The sequence below is a fragment of the Nuphar pumila genome, chromosome 6 (genome assembly GCF_984573655.1).
Source record: "Nuphar pumila chromosome 6, dmNupPumi1.hap1.1, whole genome shotgun sequence".
NCBI lineage: Eukaryota > Viridiplantae > Streptophyta > Magnoliopsida > Nymphaeales > Nymphaeaceae > Nuphar > Nuphar pumila.
In genome coordinates this window covers 1,057,583-1,074,280 of record NC_143254.1, presented here as the reverse complement: position 1 = coordinate 1,074,280, position 16,698 = coordinate 1,057,583, and the positions used below count along the sequence as shown (strand labels likewise).

Here is a 16,698-nt window from a genome sequence, read left to right as displayed (position 1 = left end):
AATTAAAGTCTCCAGCTAAGACCGATCTCTCGTATGCATTCAGCCATCTATCCCTAGAAGTAGATGATCTTCATCAAGTTCTCCACTTCAAGAATTAAGCTGTTGTAAATGCACTTAGCTGGAATAAGGTTCTCAACGATTTAGAGATGCGTTCTCTAATATCATCGGAAGCAGTCTGGTTCGTGCAAGTCCTGATCAAGCTAGCTTCAGGAAGACAATTAACGTCTGGATAGTTTGTGGCTGAGATCATCTTCACGATCGTGCTATGTCTCACTTGAATTGTGGAAGACTCAAGCAAGTTGTTTCCTCACTTGAATTGTGGAAGACTCAAGCAAGTTGATTCCTCACTTGAATTGTGGCAGACTCAAGGAAGCCGATTCCTCACTGAGAGGCCTCTCCAATGTTGGAGCCAAAAGGAAATTCCATTTCCATTTTTAAAAAGTCAATACATCAAATGAGTATTCGATGTTTATTAAAGTGAAACAACTTTTTTATAGTTGCTGAACAAAAATGGGTGCCAGCTCATTGGGCGACCCACACATCCAATCTTGTTGTGGACGTTCTTATTCTGAAGGTGCCAACCACTTAACCCTTGTTGTTGCTAGATCTCCTTGTTGGAGGACTGATTGCCTGGCTGTACATGCGCTCCCTAGTGTGCTAGACTCATTTGATCTCTGCTCGGTCTGTTGGCTGCATCTGGTGGTCGAGCCCACGCTGATCTTCAGTAAGACATGTAACACCATAGCCAAAAGCATCACCCAGGCTCATTCATCAGTGCTTAGGCATTCACTCGCCTATGTCTGAGTCATCATACTCGATTGAAAACACCTAATTTGACCTTTGAGAGAATTAGCCCTAACTCACACGCAGTACCGTGCGTCCAACCGCTACACATGAGACATCCTACAAGCTGAAAAGTCCTTAACCAACTCTCCAAAGACACATCCTCTTATCCGCTAGCATTGCTTAACCAAACAATGCTCTACGTTTGTGCCATCATACAACGATGCACTAGCGACAATATTGTTGCCTATCGAGTGTCATGCTAGCATCGCATATCACCGATCAAGCCAACGCAGACCGCGCATGCTTACAATCAACATTTTCTACTCAGTAGAGCTTCGCACTGCAACTGATTGGCTAGTGTCACGTAGCCATGACATTTAGCTGCTCCTTAATTTGATCTCAACTTAAATTTGCTTGCCGTTGCACATTTGTCCTTCAGTTGAAGTACACCTCCCTTGCCCATAAAAACCAAAAAAAGTAACCCTTGAAGTATTTGCTATCACTTCAGCCTTGCGGCAAGGGATGCATTCGGGTATTGAACTTTTCACATCGTTCAACTTAAATGAGTTCAGTCAACCCACCTAGCTAAGTGTCCCGAACCCTTGTGGGCACATTTATATATACTTTTTCACAGATGATCAATCAAGGAAGAAATTCTTAAAGCAATTTTCAGTTGAGTAGAACCAAAAAGGTTAATGGAGCGCAGCAGTCCCTTAGTTGCTCTCTTGGCCTAAACGGGAAAAACAAAAGCAAAAAAAACTAGTACGCAGACATAATAATACAGTGTCTTCAATGAAAATAATCTTATCATTTATTCAAATGCATGAAGAACGCATATTTATTGTTCTTCATATAATGTTCGAAACAAGTGACCCGTGGACAATGACATGCACTAAAGTGATTTATTCTAGGGACAAAAACAAGCATAGGTTTACTAGTACAAGCGCATTCATAGGTTGCAGACAATTATCAATCATCAATTCCAACACTAGGTATTTAGTGGGGGCCGACTGGCCTCACGGTCCCAAACAAGCAACTAAGATGGTCTGCTCCTGGCGCACCCAGCTCCTATGGCAGGTCCTTCGTTCCATGAGCATCTGGGCTGCTGGACCCAGGTGCGTGCTCCTTGTGGCCGGACCCATGGTGGGCGCCATGATGGGGCTCGAAGGTAGGCTTGCCGGTCAAACGAAGGTGAACCCCCGGGCTGTTATGGGCACAGTTGCACCCAAACATGAGGGAGTTGTTCACGCTTTGGACGTTGCTGTTGACTATGGCAGAAACTGGTTTCTGATGATGACCCGGTTTGTTCTTTCCCGACTCACCCTCTTCGGCGGACCCTTTCGCTTCTTCCTTCTTCTGCTTCTCGTCGCTGTTCTCGGTGTTCTACCTTCTCCGGTGACCGGAGCCCCACTCCATGGTCACTCCCTTGTTATCCCCGGCGATAGTGATCGCCCTCATGCGGAGGTCGTCCAAGTCTCGTATCGGAACGATAGGTCCAGCCATCAGACTCGGACCTGGGATGCTATCCTTGAGCCTGAGATGTGGTAGCGGGGGGTGGGCCGGGTGGCGTATCTCTGTTTCGGTGACGGCGCCCGTATGAGACGGAGGTGCTTTTATTGATCTGGTGACCGTTTTGGTCAACTTGACTTCTTCTGGATAGTTGGTGGGCTCCTTGGGTCTCGGTTCTTGCTTCACCAGAGCCGGTTTCGCTTCCTGTTCCGGTTCGGGATTGAGCACCAAGATAGGACGAAGAACAGGAGGTGGTGGGGCTAGGGACTGTGGTGGAGACCTTATTTCCGCCGGCAGTGATGGTGGTGGGATTGACAACGGAAGGGGTCTAGTCTTAAGTGGTTTTGGCTCAGTGGGGGATTGGGAAGTCTCTGCTGGGGGGGATGGGGGGGGGGGGGGCGTTCCGGTTTTCTGCTGGAGCTGCGGCTCGGGACAAACCGGAGATGGCGCCCGAACTAGTTTGGGTTCAACGGGAGGGGGAGGTGATAGGCTGCGTCGCTGAACAGTCTCGGTTGGTGGCGATGGCTTTGGTGTTGGAGATGGAGGTGGTTGAGAAGCTTGGGGTTGCGGTGGTGGTGTCTGTTGTAGTTGAGTTGGTGGTGGTTGAGAAGTTGAGAGTGGTGATGGTGATGGTGGTGGTGGTGGAGGTTGGGTGGTTAAGGGTTGTGGAGGTTGGGAAGCTTGGCGTTGGAGTGGCGAAGGTGATGGTGGTTGGGATCTAGATGGTGTCGGTGGTGTTGGTGATGGTGATGGTGCCGGCGGTTCTGGTTTTGGTGTTGATATCTGTGGCGTTGATGCTGGTGCTAGCGTTAGAGCTGGCATTTCTGGTTCTGGTGCTGATATCAGTGGTGTTGGTGATGGTGGTTGGTGACCAGATGGTGGAGGTGGCGGTGCTAGTTGGGAGGTCTGTGGTTGTGGCGTTGGTTGAGAATCTTGAGAAGATGGGAGTTGGACCGGTGAAGGTGATGGTAATTGGGGTCTAGATATCGTCGATGGTGATAGGTGGTGGTGATGATACCTGCGGTGTTGGTGTTGGTGTTAGTGTTGGTGTTGGAGTTGGCACTGAAATTTCTGGTTCTGGTGCTGATACCAGTGGTGTTGGTGATGGTGACTGGAGACCAAGTGCTGGAGGTGGCGGTGCTGGTTGGGAGGTCTGAGGTTGTGGCGTTGGTTGAGATTCTTGAGAACCTGGGAGTTGGGCTGGTGAAGGTGATGATGGTTGAGATCTACATGGTGCCGGTGGTGTTGGTGAAGGTGCTGGCGATTCTGGTTCTGGTGTTGACATTGGGGCTGGAAATTCTGGTTCTGGTGTTGATACCAGCGGTGTTGGTGATGGTGGTTGGCGACCAGGTGGTGGAGGTGGCGGTGCTGGTTCTGAGGTCTGAGGTTGAGGCGTTGGTTGAGATTCTTGAGATGCTGGGAGTTGGGCTGGTGAAGGTGATGGTGGTTGGGGTCTAGATATCGCCGGTGGTGATGGTGTTGGTGCTGATACCTGTGGTGTTGGCATTGGCACTGGAATTTCTGGTTCTGGTACGAATACCAGTGGTATTGGTGATGGCGGTTGGCGACCAGGTGGTAGAGGTGGTGGTGCTGGTTGAGAGGTCTGAGGTTGTGGTGTTGGTTGAGATTCTCGAGAAGCTGGGAGTTGGGCTAGTGAAGGTGATGGTGGTTGGGGTCTAGATGTCACGGGTGGTGATGGTGTTGGCGGTTCTGGTTCTGATACAAGTGGTGTTGGTGCTGACGCCAATGGTGTTAGTGCTGGCGCCGATGGTGTTGGTGCTGGTGGTAATATCGGTACTGGTGGTGTCGGTGCTGGTGCTAGTGCTGGTGTCGGCGCTGGTGCAGGTGTTGGTATTGGTATTGGCACTAATGGTGTTGGCTCTGATGCTGGTATTGGCACTAATGGTGCTGGTGCTGGTGGAGGTGGTGCTGATAACTGGCCCATTATGGGAACGGAGAGTGCAGGTTGGGGTGGCGGAAGCGAGGGCTGGGGCCTTCTGTAGATCTGTTGAGTAACCAACCTGAGCCATGGTCGTCGATTCTGCGCCATCCGCGTCTTCCCCTTCAACCAATACCAGGGATCCAGGGGTTCGACAAAAGAGAGAAAGAAGGGGCTGGAAAGAGGAAAGAGGAGCTTTGCTTGGCATTGGTTGATTGGTGTCTTGGGGTTGGACGCAACAGCCATATATAACACGACGCATCAGATTCTTGGAGAAAAAAAGACGGCAAGGAATTGGTGTAACCGTTGTTCAAAGCATGGTATCAAAAGGAACATCGACGACGGGAAACTAGTTTGGTGGCGCGGTAAGACGCCCCTCCTCATGTTCATGGCTTGTCTTGGTCGTCCTTCTTTTTCTTTTTGGATGCTGCTTGCGGAATCGTGAATGCTTTTCGGTGGTTCACGTTTCGCTTCCACCGTCGATTTCACCACCGTGACTGCCTGCATGCTTTTTTGTCTTTGATGGGCTTCCCTTTTGTACGGCGTTATGGTACTCTCCTCTCCTCCATGGTCCACTCCATTGAAGATACCAGGTAAAACCCCACACGCGTATGAGCTTGAAAACTTTTTCAAAAAAACAGTAAAAGAAAGCAAATCAGTTTTACTAATCCACAATGTCATCCCTATCCTTGGGATTTCATTGATGAAAGTTGTTTTGATTAAATCAGACTCCAAAGATGTGACCTACCGACACTCTTGGACAAACAAATCTTATAACCAATGTTCGCAAGCTATTCTGAGATTGAAGAACAAGGTATTCCCAAGAAAATTGCAGTCTACTCATTCTTCCACCTTCAAGTATGACCAATATGTTCTATACCAGCTTCGGCTTCTGCCAAAGCACACCCATTTTTTGTTCAATAGATAAAACACAGAAGTTGATCATTCCCCATGGGCATTGATAGCAATCTGCCAAACATCATGCCTGAATTCTTCACCGGATTTTGCAGTCCATTCTCAAAACTTTCTCCCAAACCAAGGGGCACACTTGCATGGGGAAAACGAATGGGAGATTTCTGTATGAAAATTTCCAGTGCACTTAGAAACGAGAGACTTTACATATGAATTTTTGTAAGATTTCACCAACCGTACCCATGAAAAACTTATTCAGCAAAAGAGGTGGTGAAATTTTTTAATAGCCGTATATCCCAAGAGGGATTTGGTTTGACTTGGCGCACGATTTAGTAGCCGACATTTTATCACACACACACAGAGAGAGAGAGAGAGAGAGAGAGAGAGCATGTTACTATTCTAGCATGTACCACCACAGCTGGTGAGACGGAAACTGAAGTCCCACTACGAAAGAAAAACAAAGATGCCAAAAAGGACAAGAGACCACTCGAACTCAAAACTGTAAAGAACACCATATCGTCGAGGGTAAATGGTGTTTGGATCATCTACAGTCCTCTTAATTGGACTAACATATTTGCGGGGCACCAGAATTGATTGGAATCCAGCTTATTGATTTCTCAATGGATATCGAGGATCTGCCGGTTGGTTTCCTATAGTGAAATGCAAAAGGAACTAACAAATTCGAGTTCAGTTTCATAATCAAGCAACTAAAGTTTGCTAGATCTAAAGTCAGATGTAGAATCCAGTCCAAGACCAACCAATCATGAAATTCATCTATTCTTCTTGTGAGAAAAGACATTGAAGGAAAATAGATAAGCATGACAGTTCAGTGGCCTATCCTTGGGCTTTAGCAGCATCTAGATGAAAATGCAGACTGTGAGAGAAATAGAGGGTAAAAGCCAAAAGGTGTAGCACATGAAATAGCACAAAATACAAGAATTGAAAAGTAAAAACCTCAAATGTATTGCTATTCACGAATTCACTTTTTCTTTCTCTCACTACTACATTTAACATGAAGAAGTACCACTATTTAAAGAAGGCAAAACCTTTACATAAAAATAGGAAACTTGAGATAAAAGTTAGGAAAGAAAACACACGTACTCAACTTTTGAGACTCTACTAACAAAAAGTAAATCCTATAAACTAGGAAACTGAAAATACATGGGCTTTGAGTGCTCTTCAAGTCAAACGTGGGCATTGGATGCCCTACCCACTTCCTTATACCTTGAGCACCAAGCCATACGTGGGCTTAGGATTCTCTTGCCCACGACCTTGAGCATTAACCAACATTTTTCCCCCTTAATGTGAAAGGCCTTGCACACCTATGGAATCTCTGAACATCAAATTTTTTTTAGATGACAAGGCTTTTGTGAAACCATCAGCAACTTGATCATTTGTAGAGCAATGCTTCAACACTACTTCACCTTTTTCCACTGCATCTCTTATAAAATGATATCTAAGCTCAATGTGCTTTGTCCTACCATGAAAAGTAGGATTTTTAGCAATAGAAATTATAGACTGATTATCACAATAGAGCTTAGTTGGAAGATTTTGTTCTACATGCAGGTCCTTCATAACACGCCTCATCCAGATTGCTTGACAAGTAGCAGATGTAGCCGCAATGTATAACGCTTCTGAAGATGATAGCGCTATTGAATTTTATTTCTTTGAACACCACGACACAATGCCTGAACCAAAACCGAAAGCAAAACCGCTTGTGCTTTTTCGATCATCCATTGAACCTGCCCGATCACTATAAGTAAATCCAATCAAATTAAAGTCAGTAACATGATTATAAAAAATTCCATAATTGATTGTTGCCCGTATATAGCGGAGAATCCTTTTTGCTGCACCTAGATGTTTCACAGATGGATTGTGCATAAACCTTGAAATCATACTGATTGAGAATACAATGTCTGGCCGAGTGTGAGTTAAATACATTAATCCACCGACCAAGCTTCTAAAACATCTTTCATTTTCTCTTGCCATTCCATCTTCCAAACTCAATTTTTCATTCGCATTCATCGAAGTTTCACAAACTTTGCAATTCAACATCTTTGATTTTTTGAGCAGTTTCAAAGCATACTTTTCTTGAGACACAAAAATCCCTTCTTCAGATTGCACGACGTGAAGACCAAGAAAAAAATATAGCATCCCCAAATCTGACATTTCAAATTCCTTCATCATACTATGTTTAAATTCTGTAATAAGCTTAAATGAAGAACCAGTGTAGATAATATCATCTACATAGACACTTACAATGAGCAATTCATTCCCATTTACTTTGACATAGAGTGTAGGTTCACTATCACTTCTTTGAAAACCATTTTGGTGGAAGAATTTATCAAGGCAACTATACCATGCATGCGGGGCTTGTTTTAGCTCGTATAAGACCTTTTTTAACTTATAAACTTTTTCTTCCTTTCCTTTGACAACAAATCCAAGTGGTTGGTCAACATACACGACTTCATTTAGAAAACCATTTTAAAATGCAGCCTTAATGTCAAATTGATAAACTTTCCATTTGAATTGAGCTGCAATTGCAAGGATCATTCTCACAGTTTCAAATCTTGCAACAGGTGAAAATGTTTCAGTAAAATCAATTTCATATTTTTGCATGAACCCTTTAGCAACTAACCTTGCCTTATATTTTTTTACATTTCCACCAGCATCATACTGGACCTTATAAACCCACTTTACTCCAATTGATTCCTTTCCAGGTGGCAAGTTGGAAAGCTCCCATGTGTCATTCTTCTTAATGACCTCAATTTCTTCTTTCATTGCATCTATCCATTTTTTATCTGGGTATGCTTCATCATATGATGATGGTTCTAGAACAACAAAAGCAAAATCACATTTATAAATATCCTCTAGAGACCGTACCTTTTTTGGAGGAGTGTCCACATTAAGTGTGAAGTCAATATTTTCTGTGAATTCACCTCCCACACTTGACGTTTCTGGAGATAATGCTTCAGTAGTATGATTTGATTGTGATGCCACTTCATCAATTTGCAACTTCACGCTTTCATTGTTGGTCCATTCCTAACATGTTTTTTCATCAAAAATAACATCCCTTCTTATAATCAATTTTTTAGAAGAAGGATTATAGAGATGATATCCCTTAGTTTCATTACTATAACCAACAAAGATACACTTTTCACTTTTCTTATTTAACTTGGTTCTTTCTGAAGAGTCAATCAAAGCATATGCTATACTGCCAAATACCTTCAACATACTTACATTTGGCTTTCGATTCCACCAGGCCTCATAAGGTATTTTGTTTCGAACTTCCTTTGTTGGCGAAATATTTAGGATATGTACTGTAGTGTTAACAGCTTCTGCCGAAAACTCATTTGGCACCTTCTTTTCACTTAGCATGTTGCGTGTCATTTCTACCACTGTACGATTTTTCCTTTCTGCCACTCTGTTCTGTTGTAGTGTCTTTCTTACTGTCAGTTGCCTGCAAATGCCATGATCTTTGCAAAACAAACCAAACTCATCAGATAAAAATTCTCCTCCTCTATCTGTGCGTAATATTTTTATAGTTTTTCTTCTCTCATTTTCAACAAGGAACTTAAATTTCTTAAGTCTATCAAATGCATGAGATTTATGAGTAAGAAAGTACACCCAACTCATTCTAGTAAAATCGTCAGTTAAAAGCAAAACGTATTTGCTATTGTTTAATAAAGGAGTTCTCATGGGCCCGCATATATCAGCATGAACTAATTCAAGAGGTTCTTTAGCTCTCCATGCTTTTCCAACTGGGAATGATAATAGGTGTTGTTTACCATAAACACACCCTTCACATATCTCATTTGTACAATTAATGGCTGGCAAACCAACCACCATATTTTTTTGATGCAAGAGTTTCAAACCATTAAAATAAAGATGCCCAAACCTCAAATGCCACAGTTTAGATTGATCAAAACCATTTGCCATAAAGGCACAATCATCTATCTTGATCATTTCAAGTGGAAACATTTTATTTTGAACCATATCTATTTTTACAAGAACTGTATCATTCTTGTTTTTAATCTCACAGATGTCATTTTCAAATAAAAGAGTGTAACCCTTTTTAACCAATTGCCCTACACTCAATAAGTTCTGAGCCAAACCAGGAACATAATACACATCTTGAATGTATCGTTCATTACCTGATTTTGTCTTGATTGCAAATGTTCCTTTGCCATTGACATCTACTTTATTGTTGTCTTCAAGCCACACATTCAACTTCACAGTCTCATCAATATTCTTAAAAAGACTTCTATTACCGGTCATATGATTACTGCAACCACTGTCTACAAACCACATTTTACTTTTGCAACTGTTAGTATTCATGCTTGCAAGAAACACATTTTTATTTTCATTTGCAAAATTTGCTTGTTGCTTTGCCTTTTCAAAACATCGGGCTTCAATATAACCAAATTTCTTACAAAAATGACATTGTTTCCCTCTAAAGAACAGATTTTGATTACCTTTTTCTGTTTCATCATTCCTTTGAGAGGTATCATAAAACCTTCCTCGACCTCTTCCACGTCCACGAAGGGATCCCCTAAATCCTCCTCGTCCTCAACCTCTACCTTCACCCTTTTGATCAAACTGAGTATTCTTTTCTTTTGGAATTTCAACTTTTGATTGAAAGGCTTGTTCCAATGTTTTTTCTGAAGACCTGTTTATGCGATGCTCATGGGCTAAAAGAGGCCCCATTAGTTTATCAATAGAATACACAGATAAATCCTTGGACTCTTCAATTGCAATAACAACATGATCAAATTTAGAAGGTAAACACCTTAAAACTTTTTCTACTATTTTTTTATCATCTAAAATTTCACCAAAGGTCTTCATTTGATTTACAATAGTAGAGAGCCTAGAAAAGAAGGTTTGAATTGACTTACTGGTTTTCATAGAAAATGTTTCAAACTCTCTTCTTAAGGTTTGAAGTTTAACCGTAGTGATCTTCTTATCACCATGAAATTTTTGCTTCAGAAGTTGTCAGGCTTTTTTTGACTTAGTAGCACCGGCAATAGTTGGAAAAATGGTTTCAGACACAACTTGTTGTAGTACTAACAATGCCTTTGCATCTCTCTTTCGAGCTTCTTTGATATCGATTTTTTCTGCTGCCTTTGTTCCTTCAACATCTGCATAACCATTTTCGACCAACTCCCAGAGGTCTTGTGAGATAAAGAAAGTCTTCATCTTAATATTCCAGAATTCATAATTTTCACCATTAAAAATTGGCACTAATGATTGTGACAAATTGAGAGAGTTAGAATTATTTGCCATACCAAACTTACTCAACAATTATCCTTCAAAAGAAATTTTGAATCTATAGGAACTCCTTGCTTCGACAATACTCCTATTGCATTTTTCTCGAACGCTCAACTCTGATTCGAACCTGTGCTCTGATACCAAGAATTGAGAGAAATAAAGGGTAAAAGCCAAAAGGTGCAACACATGAAATAGCACAAAATACAAGAGCTGAAAAGTAAAAACCTCAAATGTATTGCTATTCACGAATTCACTTTTTCTCTCTCTCACTACTACATTTAACATGAAGAAGTACCACTATTTAAAGAAGGCAAAGCCTTTACATAAAAATAGGAAACTTGAGCTAAAAGTTAGGAAAGAAAACACACGTACTCAACTTTTGAGACTCTACTAACAAAAAGTAAATCCCATAAACTAGGAAACTGAAAATGCATGGGCTTTGAGTGCTCTTCAAGTCAAACGTGAGCATTGGATGCCCTACCCACTTCCTTCTACCTTGAGCACCAAGCCATACGTGGGCTTAGGATTCTCTTGCCCACGACCTTGAGCATTAACCAACAGACTGTTCACTAAGTCCCCTTTGTAACAACAAGGAAGCACATCATACCGCATGGACGACGTCTTGAAGAAGGGAGAGAAGAACAAAGGAAAGAGACCAGGATGAAATACCGTTGGCACTTATTATTGCCTCATTCCAATAAATGTGATTTGCGCAGCAAGCTGCAAAAATGAAATGAAAATGGCCACGCATTTTATTGAGTGGTTCCACCCCTATCATCTGGCTCTATTCAAAGAGGTCACCACATGCCAATTAATTTCAATCAATTTTCAACAAGTCAAAATACTTGGCTTGGTCAAATCTTGCGTCACCTTACCGAGTCATGGGTTGACGTGACTTGGGGTAAAAAAGTCAGCCTATCCTTTGATCCAAATCGTGCTTGACGAGTTTGTGTGTCTTTTTTGGTGCCTGAAGAGAGCTTTACTCAAATGTGTCACAGTATGACCCATGAGATTGTCATCCATGTCTGTTAGTACAGTGCGGTAAATGGTAATGTGTTGGTCAGGGCATCTCTCTCTTTATGGTGATTCAACCAGTCAAAACGCGGTGGAAAAAAAAATCACTGCACTTTAAGGTTGTTGTTGATTAAGTACTTGGGGCTATCTCTACAAGTCAAGCTAACCTATAAAACATCATGAGCACCAGTTGTTGACAAGGTGTGTCTTAAGCTCCAGTCTTGACGTGTCAGATATTTGTCTTTTGCAGGCAAAATTACTTTGATCAGACATGTTTTGTCAGCAATTTCAAAATTCTTCATGTCGGTTTGTGTCATGCCAGTCAAAGTTGAGCAATAGCTTAAACGCGTCTTGTCCAGCTTTTTGTAGCGTGGTGTAAATTGACCTTATAAGAGGCACTTGGTGGGATGATACTCCATCGTTATGCCAATGACTATGGTTGGCTTAAGAATTTTTGCTTTGCGTAAAAGGTGTGTGGCATTGGCTGAAGTAGTGTTGGTTGGCTCATACTTCACAGAATGCATGTGCAAACTTTCTCCGACTGAAATATGGTCTAATTGATTCACTTGCTGTTCGTTGGGGGCTTGTGGACCATACACATCGCATTTGAGGAAAATGTGGTTTAGGGCTTTGCGTTTGTTCCTTGATAGAGATTTTGACGTGGAGGTAGACAGATCTTGGCTTCAATGGGCAGTCTCAATTGTGGGAGTTTTTCAAGTCCACAAGGTCTACCGTTCTCTTTTACCTCCAAGTTCGGGCTGGATCCCCAAACATGTTTTATGAGCAAAGGGACCACCTCTGAGGACCAAGGTATTGGCTTGGTTGATTCTTCATGATCGGATACAAACCCATAACAATATCAAGAGGATGAGGTTTCGGTTTTCCAGTTGGTGTGTGCTTTGTCGATAGGCTGAAGAAACCACACATCTTTTTTGGTCCTGTAAAGTGTTTCGAAAATTGTTTTCTAAAACTTGGAGGGCCCCATCAGTTGTTGTGCAGAAGGGCTGCTTTGCATTAGATCTTATCCTCGGGCCGGCTATAATTAGACGTGAAAAGAAGTGGAGGACTATTTGGAGAGTTTGGTTATTTACAGTGTGGTGATTCATATGGGTGGCCAGAAATGATGCTACTTTTCGGGATGTTCCGTTCAACCTTAACTGTTTGACTCATAGGGTCTTGGCTGATGTGGATGCTATCTTACGTATATATCTCAAAGACTTGCCTCTGCCTCTACCTCCAACCGATCCTCATCTAGATGTCTGTGGTCCTTGATGAGTTTTCTGTTTTGTGTTCGGGTTTTTCTGTTTTTGTGTAAATGGTGCTTTCATGTTGTGCTGTTGTGTTTGCGCTTGTGGGACTCAATGTTTTGTTGAGTTTCACTTTTAAGTAATGTTGATCGCTTTTCGTCTCTCTCTCCCGCCAAGGATTATTTTACCATGTTTTGTCCAACATTTTTGAAATGTGGACTTGATTAGCAGTATGATTTTTTCTGTTTTTTTATGATAAGTTTTTATTTTTTCTTTAAATATATGAAAATGAACAATATTTGGCAAGTCACCTGAATCAACAAATCAAGCTTGGCAAATCTGAGAAAATGTCCCAAGTGTGACATCCATGCTTGAAAAGGTAATAGCAGACAACTGAACACCAATTGAAGAAGCATTCCTCCAACAAATCGTTCGAGTTACACTTGAGAAGTTAATAGTATAATGAAAAGAAAAAGTGAAACTAGACATTTTCTGTAATCTGATTAGTGATAGGTTTGATGCTAGAAAAGACTCTCTGTTGCGACTTACCAGCCAGCACAGATGTTGGCATTGAGTACGCTGAAGGAGAAGAACAAACGAAACATTTTATCATCCTTTGGAAGAAAGCTAAGGGTAACAATACCAAGCCCAGCTGGAGAAACCGAAGTCAAACGTCCAAATATAATTGCAGCAATTGTTCTAATTCTTATCAAATTGACTTTGTTAAATCTATATAAAGGATCAGATATGATGAACAATGAAATCTTAAATATGGTATGACCATCATGGGAGATATGACTTTAGGGATGACTAGATCTTGCTTGCAGTTGGTTCGGCCATGGTAGCCCATCTTGGCTTTATCCTAGACGTTGGTGAAGTAAGGGGTAATGGAAACATGAAAATAGAGCTGCAAAACAAGGCAAACCGCTCACATCAGCTCACCTTGCCACAAGAATGAGCCAAGCTTTAGCACTTCAAGGTCAGTCATTCGGTTCGTTTACCAGCCCTACAAAGGAGTGCCTAACATCTCTTTGTTCTACCTAACGTTTTTTACACAGAGAAATCTAAGATGAATTAGGGAAATTTTCATTCCTTACTTTGTATCCAACGGAAATATCAAAAAATGCGTTGCTCCTTAGAGAACAAGAATAATGATACTCTGGCCCAACCCGGGTTACATAAAAAGTGGCTAGGGTGATGGTCGGCAAAAGGAAAAGAAAAAACCAAGTTTGATTGGACCTAGACCTGGACCCAAACCAGAGTTATCGAAAGTGCTTAGGCATGTGAGGAAGCACAAATGGCATGCTTCCGAAATATGCAGGAAAAACATCTTTCTTTTTTTTTTTAAGCGTGCTTCCCTTTTATGAGAAATGCGCTTCTCCCTCGCTTCTCTCGTGCTTTCCCTGCGCTTCTCCCTCGCTTTTGTCATGCTTTTCTTTTTCTTTTTTTTTTTGTTTCTCCCTCGCTTCCTAGGTCACTTTCAGTTCACTTTCTAAGTTGCTTTTGAAACGGTTCGTGATTCACTTCTAAGTCGTCCTACTCTTTCCACTTCTCCGCTTTCTCTATTGGCAACCATGACTCAGACCTGTATTCTGCACTCTAAAGTGTGTAATCCAAATAAAAATCCCAACTCTTTGAGCTTGGCGTGTGGGCCGAGTAAGTTCCTCCTATCTTCTCTTCCAAGACATGTCAGTATTGGTATCGGCTCTGAGTCGTTTGGCCAACTATTCATATGTATCGGCTAAAAATTAATAAAAAACATTACATGTCATTCAGGGGATTCAGAACGTCACATGCGTTAAAATTATTAAAATAATATTTTGAAATATAAAATATAAACTTTTAGTATTTTTTTATATTTATTAAAATATAGCGGATTCAAGGGTGATGCATATCAATTATATGCCGATACTGACAACATTCCCAACCACACTTATCCCATGGCTCGATCTGCACCAGTCCACCACCACTCGGCGCTCTAAACAAAAGTAATAATGGCAACCACCGTCTTCCAACTCCGGCAGTCTCCGGCGTCATTTTCCGGCTACCACTGCTTCCATTGCGACATCCTCTGAGACCGCCGGGTTGCGCGCAGATAACTACCGGCAGCCGGCTTGGTAATAAGGAGGCCACGGAGAGGCGGTGTGGGGATCAGGTGCGGTTTTCAGGATTTGATCGTAGGGGACCTGCTGAGGTTCGATCTGGGACAGTGGCTAGAGGACGTGGAGAAGCACAAGGCTCTGGCCATCTACTCGCCCCACGAAGGCGGGTACGAGGGCCGGTACCTGACCCGGCTGAGGTATCAGGGCTACCACTTCCTGGATGTCTCCGCCAGAGGTCTCGGCGATCCGGAGACCACCCTCACCAAAGTCCACCCAGTCTGCCCGGTCGGTCACTCACTTTCTCTTTCTCTTTCTCTTTCTCTCCCTGTGTCTTCCCCGCCTTTGCTTTGATTTGAATCAATGAGTAGAATGGTCCGTTCAAGACCAGACGGTTTTCCTAATCTTGAAGTGTTTATGTGATACTGTTTCATGATTTGGTGTGTTAAATCTCTTTTCGTCTAACCCTGTTCGAACCTTACCTGATCATGCAGGCTCATATGGGGAGGCAGCCGATTGCAAGATGGTACTACCCACCAGAGGTCGACTACAGACTCTCCCTGCTCCCGCCTAATATCAGAGGATTGATTCTTTGGGTAATTGAAGCCAAGGTATGCCTGGTGAACCTCTCATCTTCATCACGCGTCGATTGTGATCCACAACAAACTCAATTGTATTTGAATGCACAGGTTTTGTCCAAGGCGGAGTTGCAGTTCCTAGCATTGCTACCGAGCATCCACCCCAAAGTCAAGGTGATTGCAGAATGTGGGAATTGGCAAGCCCCCATTTCAACACAACATCCCTCTTATTAGTTGTACAAGGCAGGCTACTTTCCAGAAATTCAGGTTTTAGTTGTGGAAATTACTATCACCAAGACCACCCCTACGAGTGGAACTGGAGTAGGAACATGAGAGGGCGGTAGCTTGGAGATTGAGTTGACTGGGGCTTTGTAATGCTGTATGATGCCGCCTGGTTTTGCTAATGTGTGAGCTCATCTGACAGGAGGAAATTCGTCTGGAAACCACTCAAAGAAAATGCAGGGTTCCCCCTCGATGAAGCTTGATCTCCTGACACTCTCTTCCTGGTGAAAATTGCAGGACAACCTCTTAATCAGACAGGGACAGAGGCAGAGAATAGCCACAAAATGCGTTGTCAAAGGAGTAATGTATGAACCTCAAACGATAAAATCAAGCTTTGATTTTCTTGTCTGAAGATGGAAATCTACCCGTATCCCATGAGAGAGAGAGAAGCGTATGTTACGGATGTGAAAGCAAAAGAAACTTTTAAGTTGCATGAAGACCATATACAACTCTGTCACAACCTAGATTGCAAATAAGGTCATCATTTGTTAATGAAGTATTGATTGAACTAGAGCCAAGTGCATAAAGCTAGAATGGATCCTTGAATAATATACTTGAATTGCGTGCGGAGTTCAAACATTAGACTGAGATTTCTCACTCCAAATCCGCATGATCCCCTATGTTCTGCATGCTCACAGCCATGTGATGGATGTCATGGAGATCGATATCAACTTCTAAGAGGCAGATCATGCCTCATATCCAAACACAACCTAAATGGAAAGAGCTGAACAAAATTTAAAGTTCAGTGACCAGAAAATTAGAGGCACTAAAAGATTAAGTACATACCATAAATCAACTCCGACTCTATAGGTGTGTACTGTTTAAATAACCCTTTTAGGCGGCCAAATATGACTGCAATGAGGTCAACCGATGCATAAACAGCACTTCTTGGTAACCATTTTCCATTCAGTGGAACAGCTCCAAGATCTACTTTCTCTATCCACTTAAAAGAGGTGGGTGGGGGGGCTCTAGCTTCTTTACACATTTGTCAAATTTCCAAGTTAGAAAGTATGATGTTTCTAGATATTAATTCCCAGCAAAACATGGTATTTAAAATCTTTTTG

The 16,698-nt window shown here is 42.2% G+C and overlaps 1 protein-coding gene across 1 annotated transcript; it reads left to right on the top strand.

Annotated features, from left to right (window-relative positions):
- The first annotated feature begins 4,781 nt into the window (after positions 1–4,781).
- On the top strand, positions 4,782–16,117 carry LOC149833603 (NAD(P)H-quinone oxidoreductase subunit N, chloroplastic-like). The gene is made up of 5 exons (XM_090009182.1): positions 4,782–4,827; positions 14,857–15,062; positions 15,269–15,385; positions 15,464–15,549; positions 15,777–16,117. Exons 1-5 carry the CDS (start codon positions 4,782–4,784, stop codon positions 15,835–15,837), a joined length of 516 nt encoding a protein of 171 aa, XP_089865308.1. The 3' UTR covers positions 15,838–16,117.
- Positions 16,118–16,698: the final 581 nt, after the last annotated feature.

Coding starts and splice junctions, on each gene's coding strand:
- LOC149833603 (XM_090009182.1), top strand. CDS start 4,782: ATGGTACTCTCCTCTCCTCCATGGTCCACTCCATTGAAGATACCAG. Junction 15,063..15,268: donor AAGTCCACCCAGTCTGCCCG/GTCGGTCACTCA, acceptor CTGATCATGCAG/GCTCATATGGGGAGGCAGCC. Junction 15,386..15,463: donor TTTGGGTAATTGAAGCCAAG/GTATGCCTGGTG, acceptor TTGAATGCACAG/GTTTTGTCCAAGGCGGAGTT.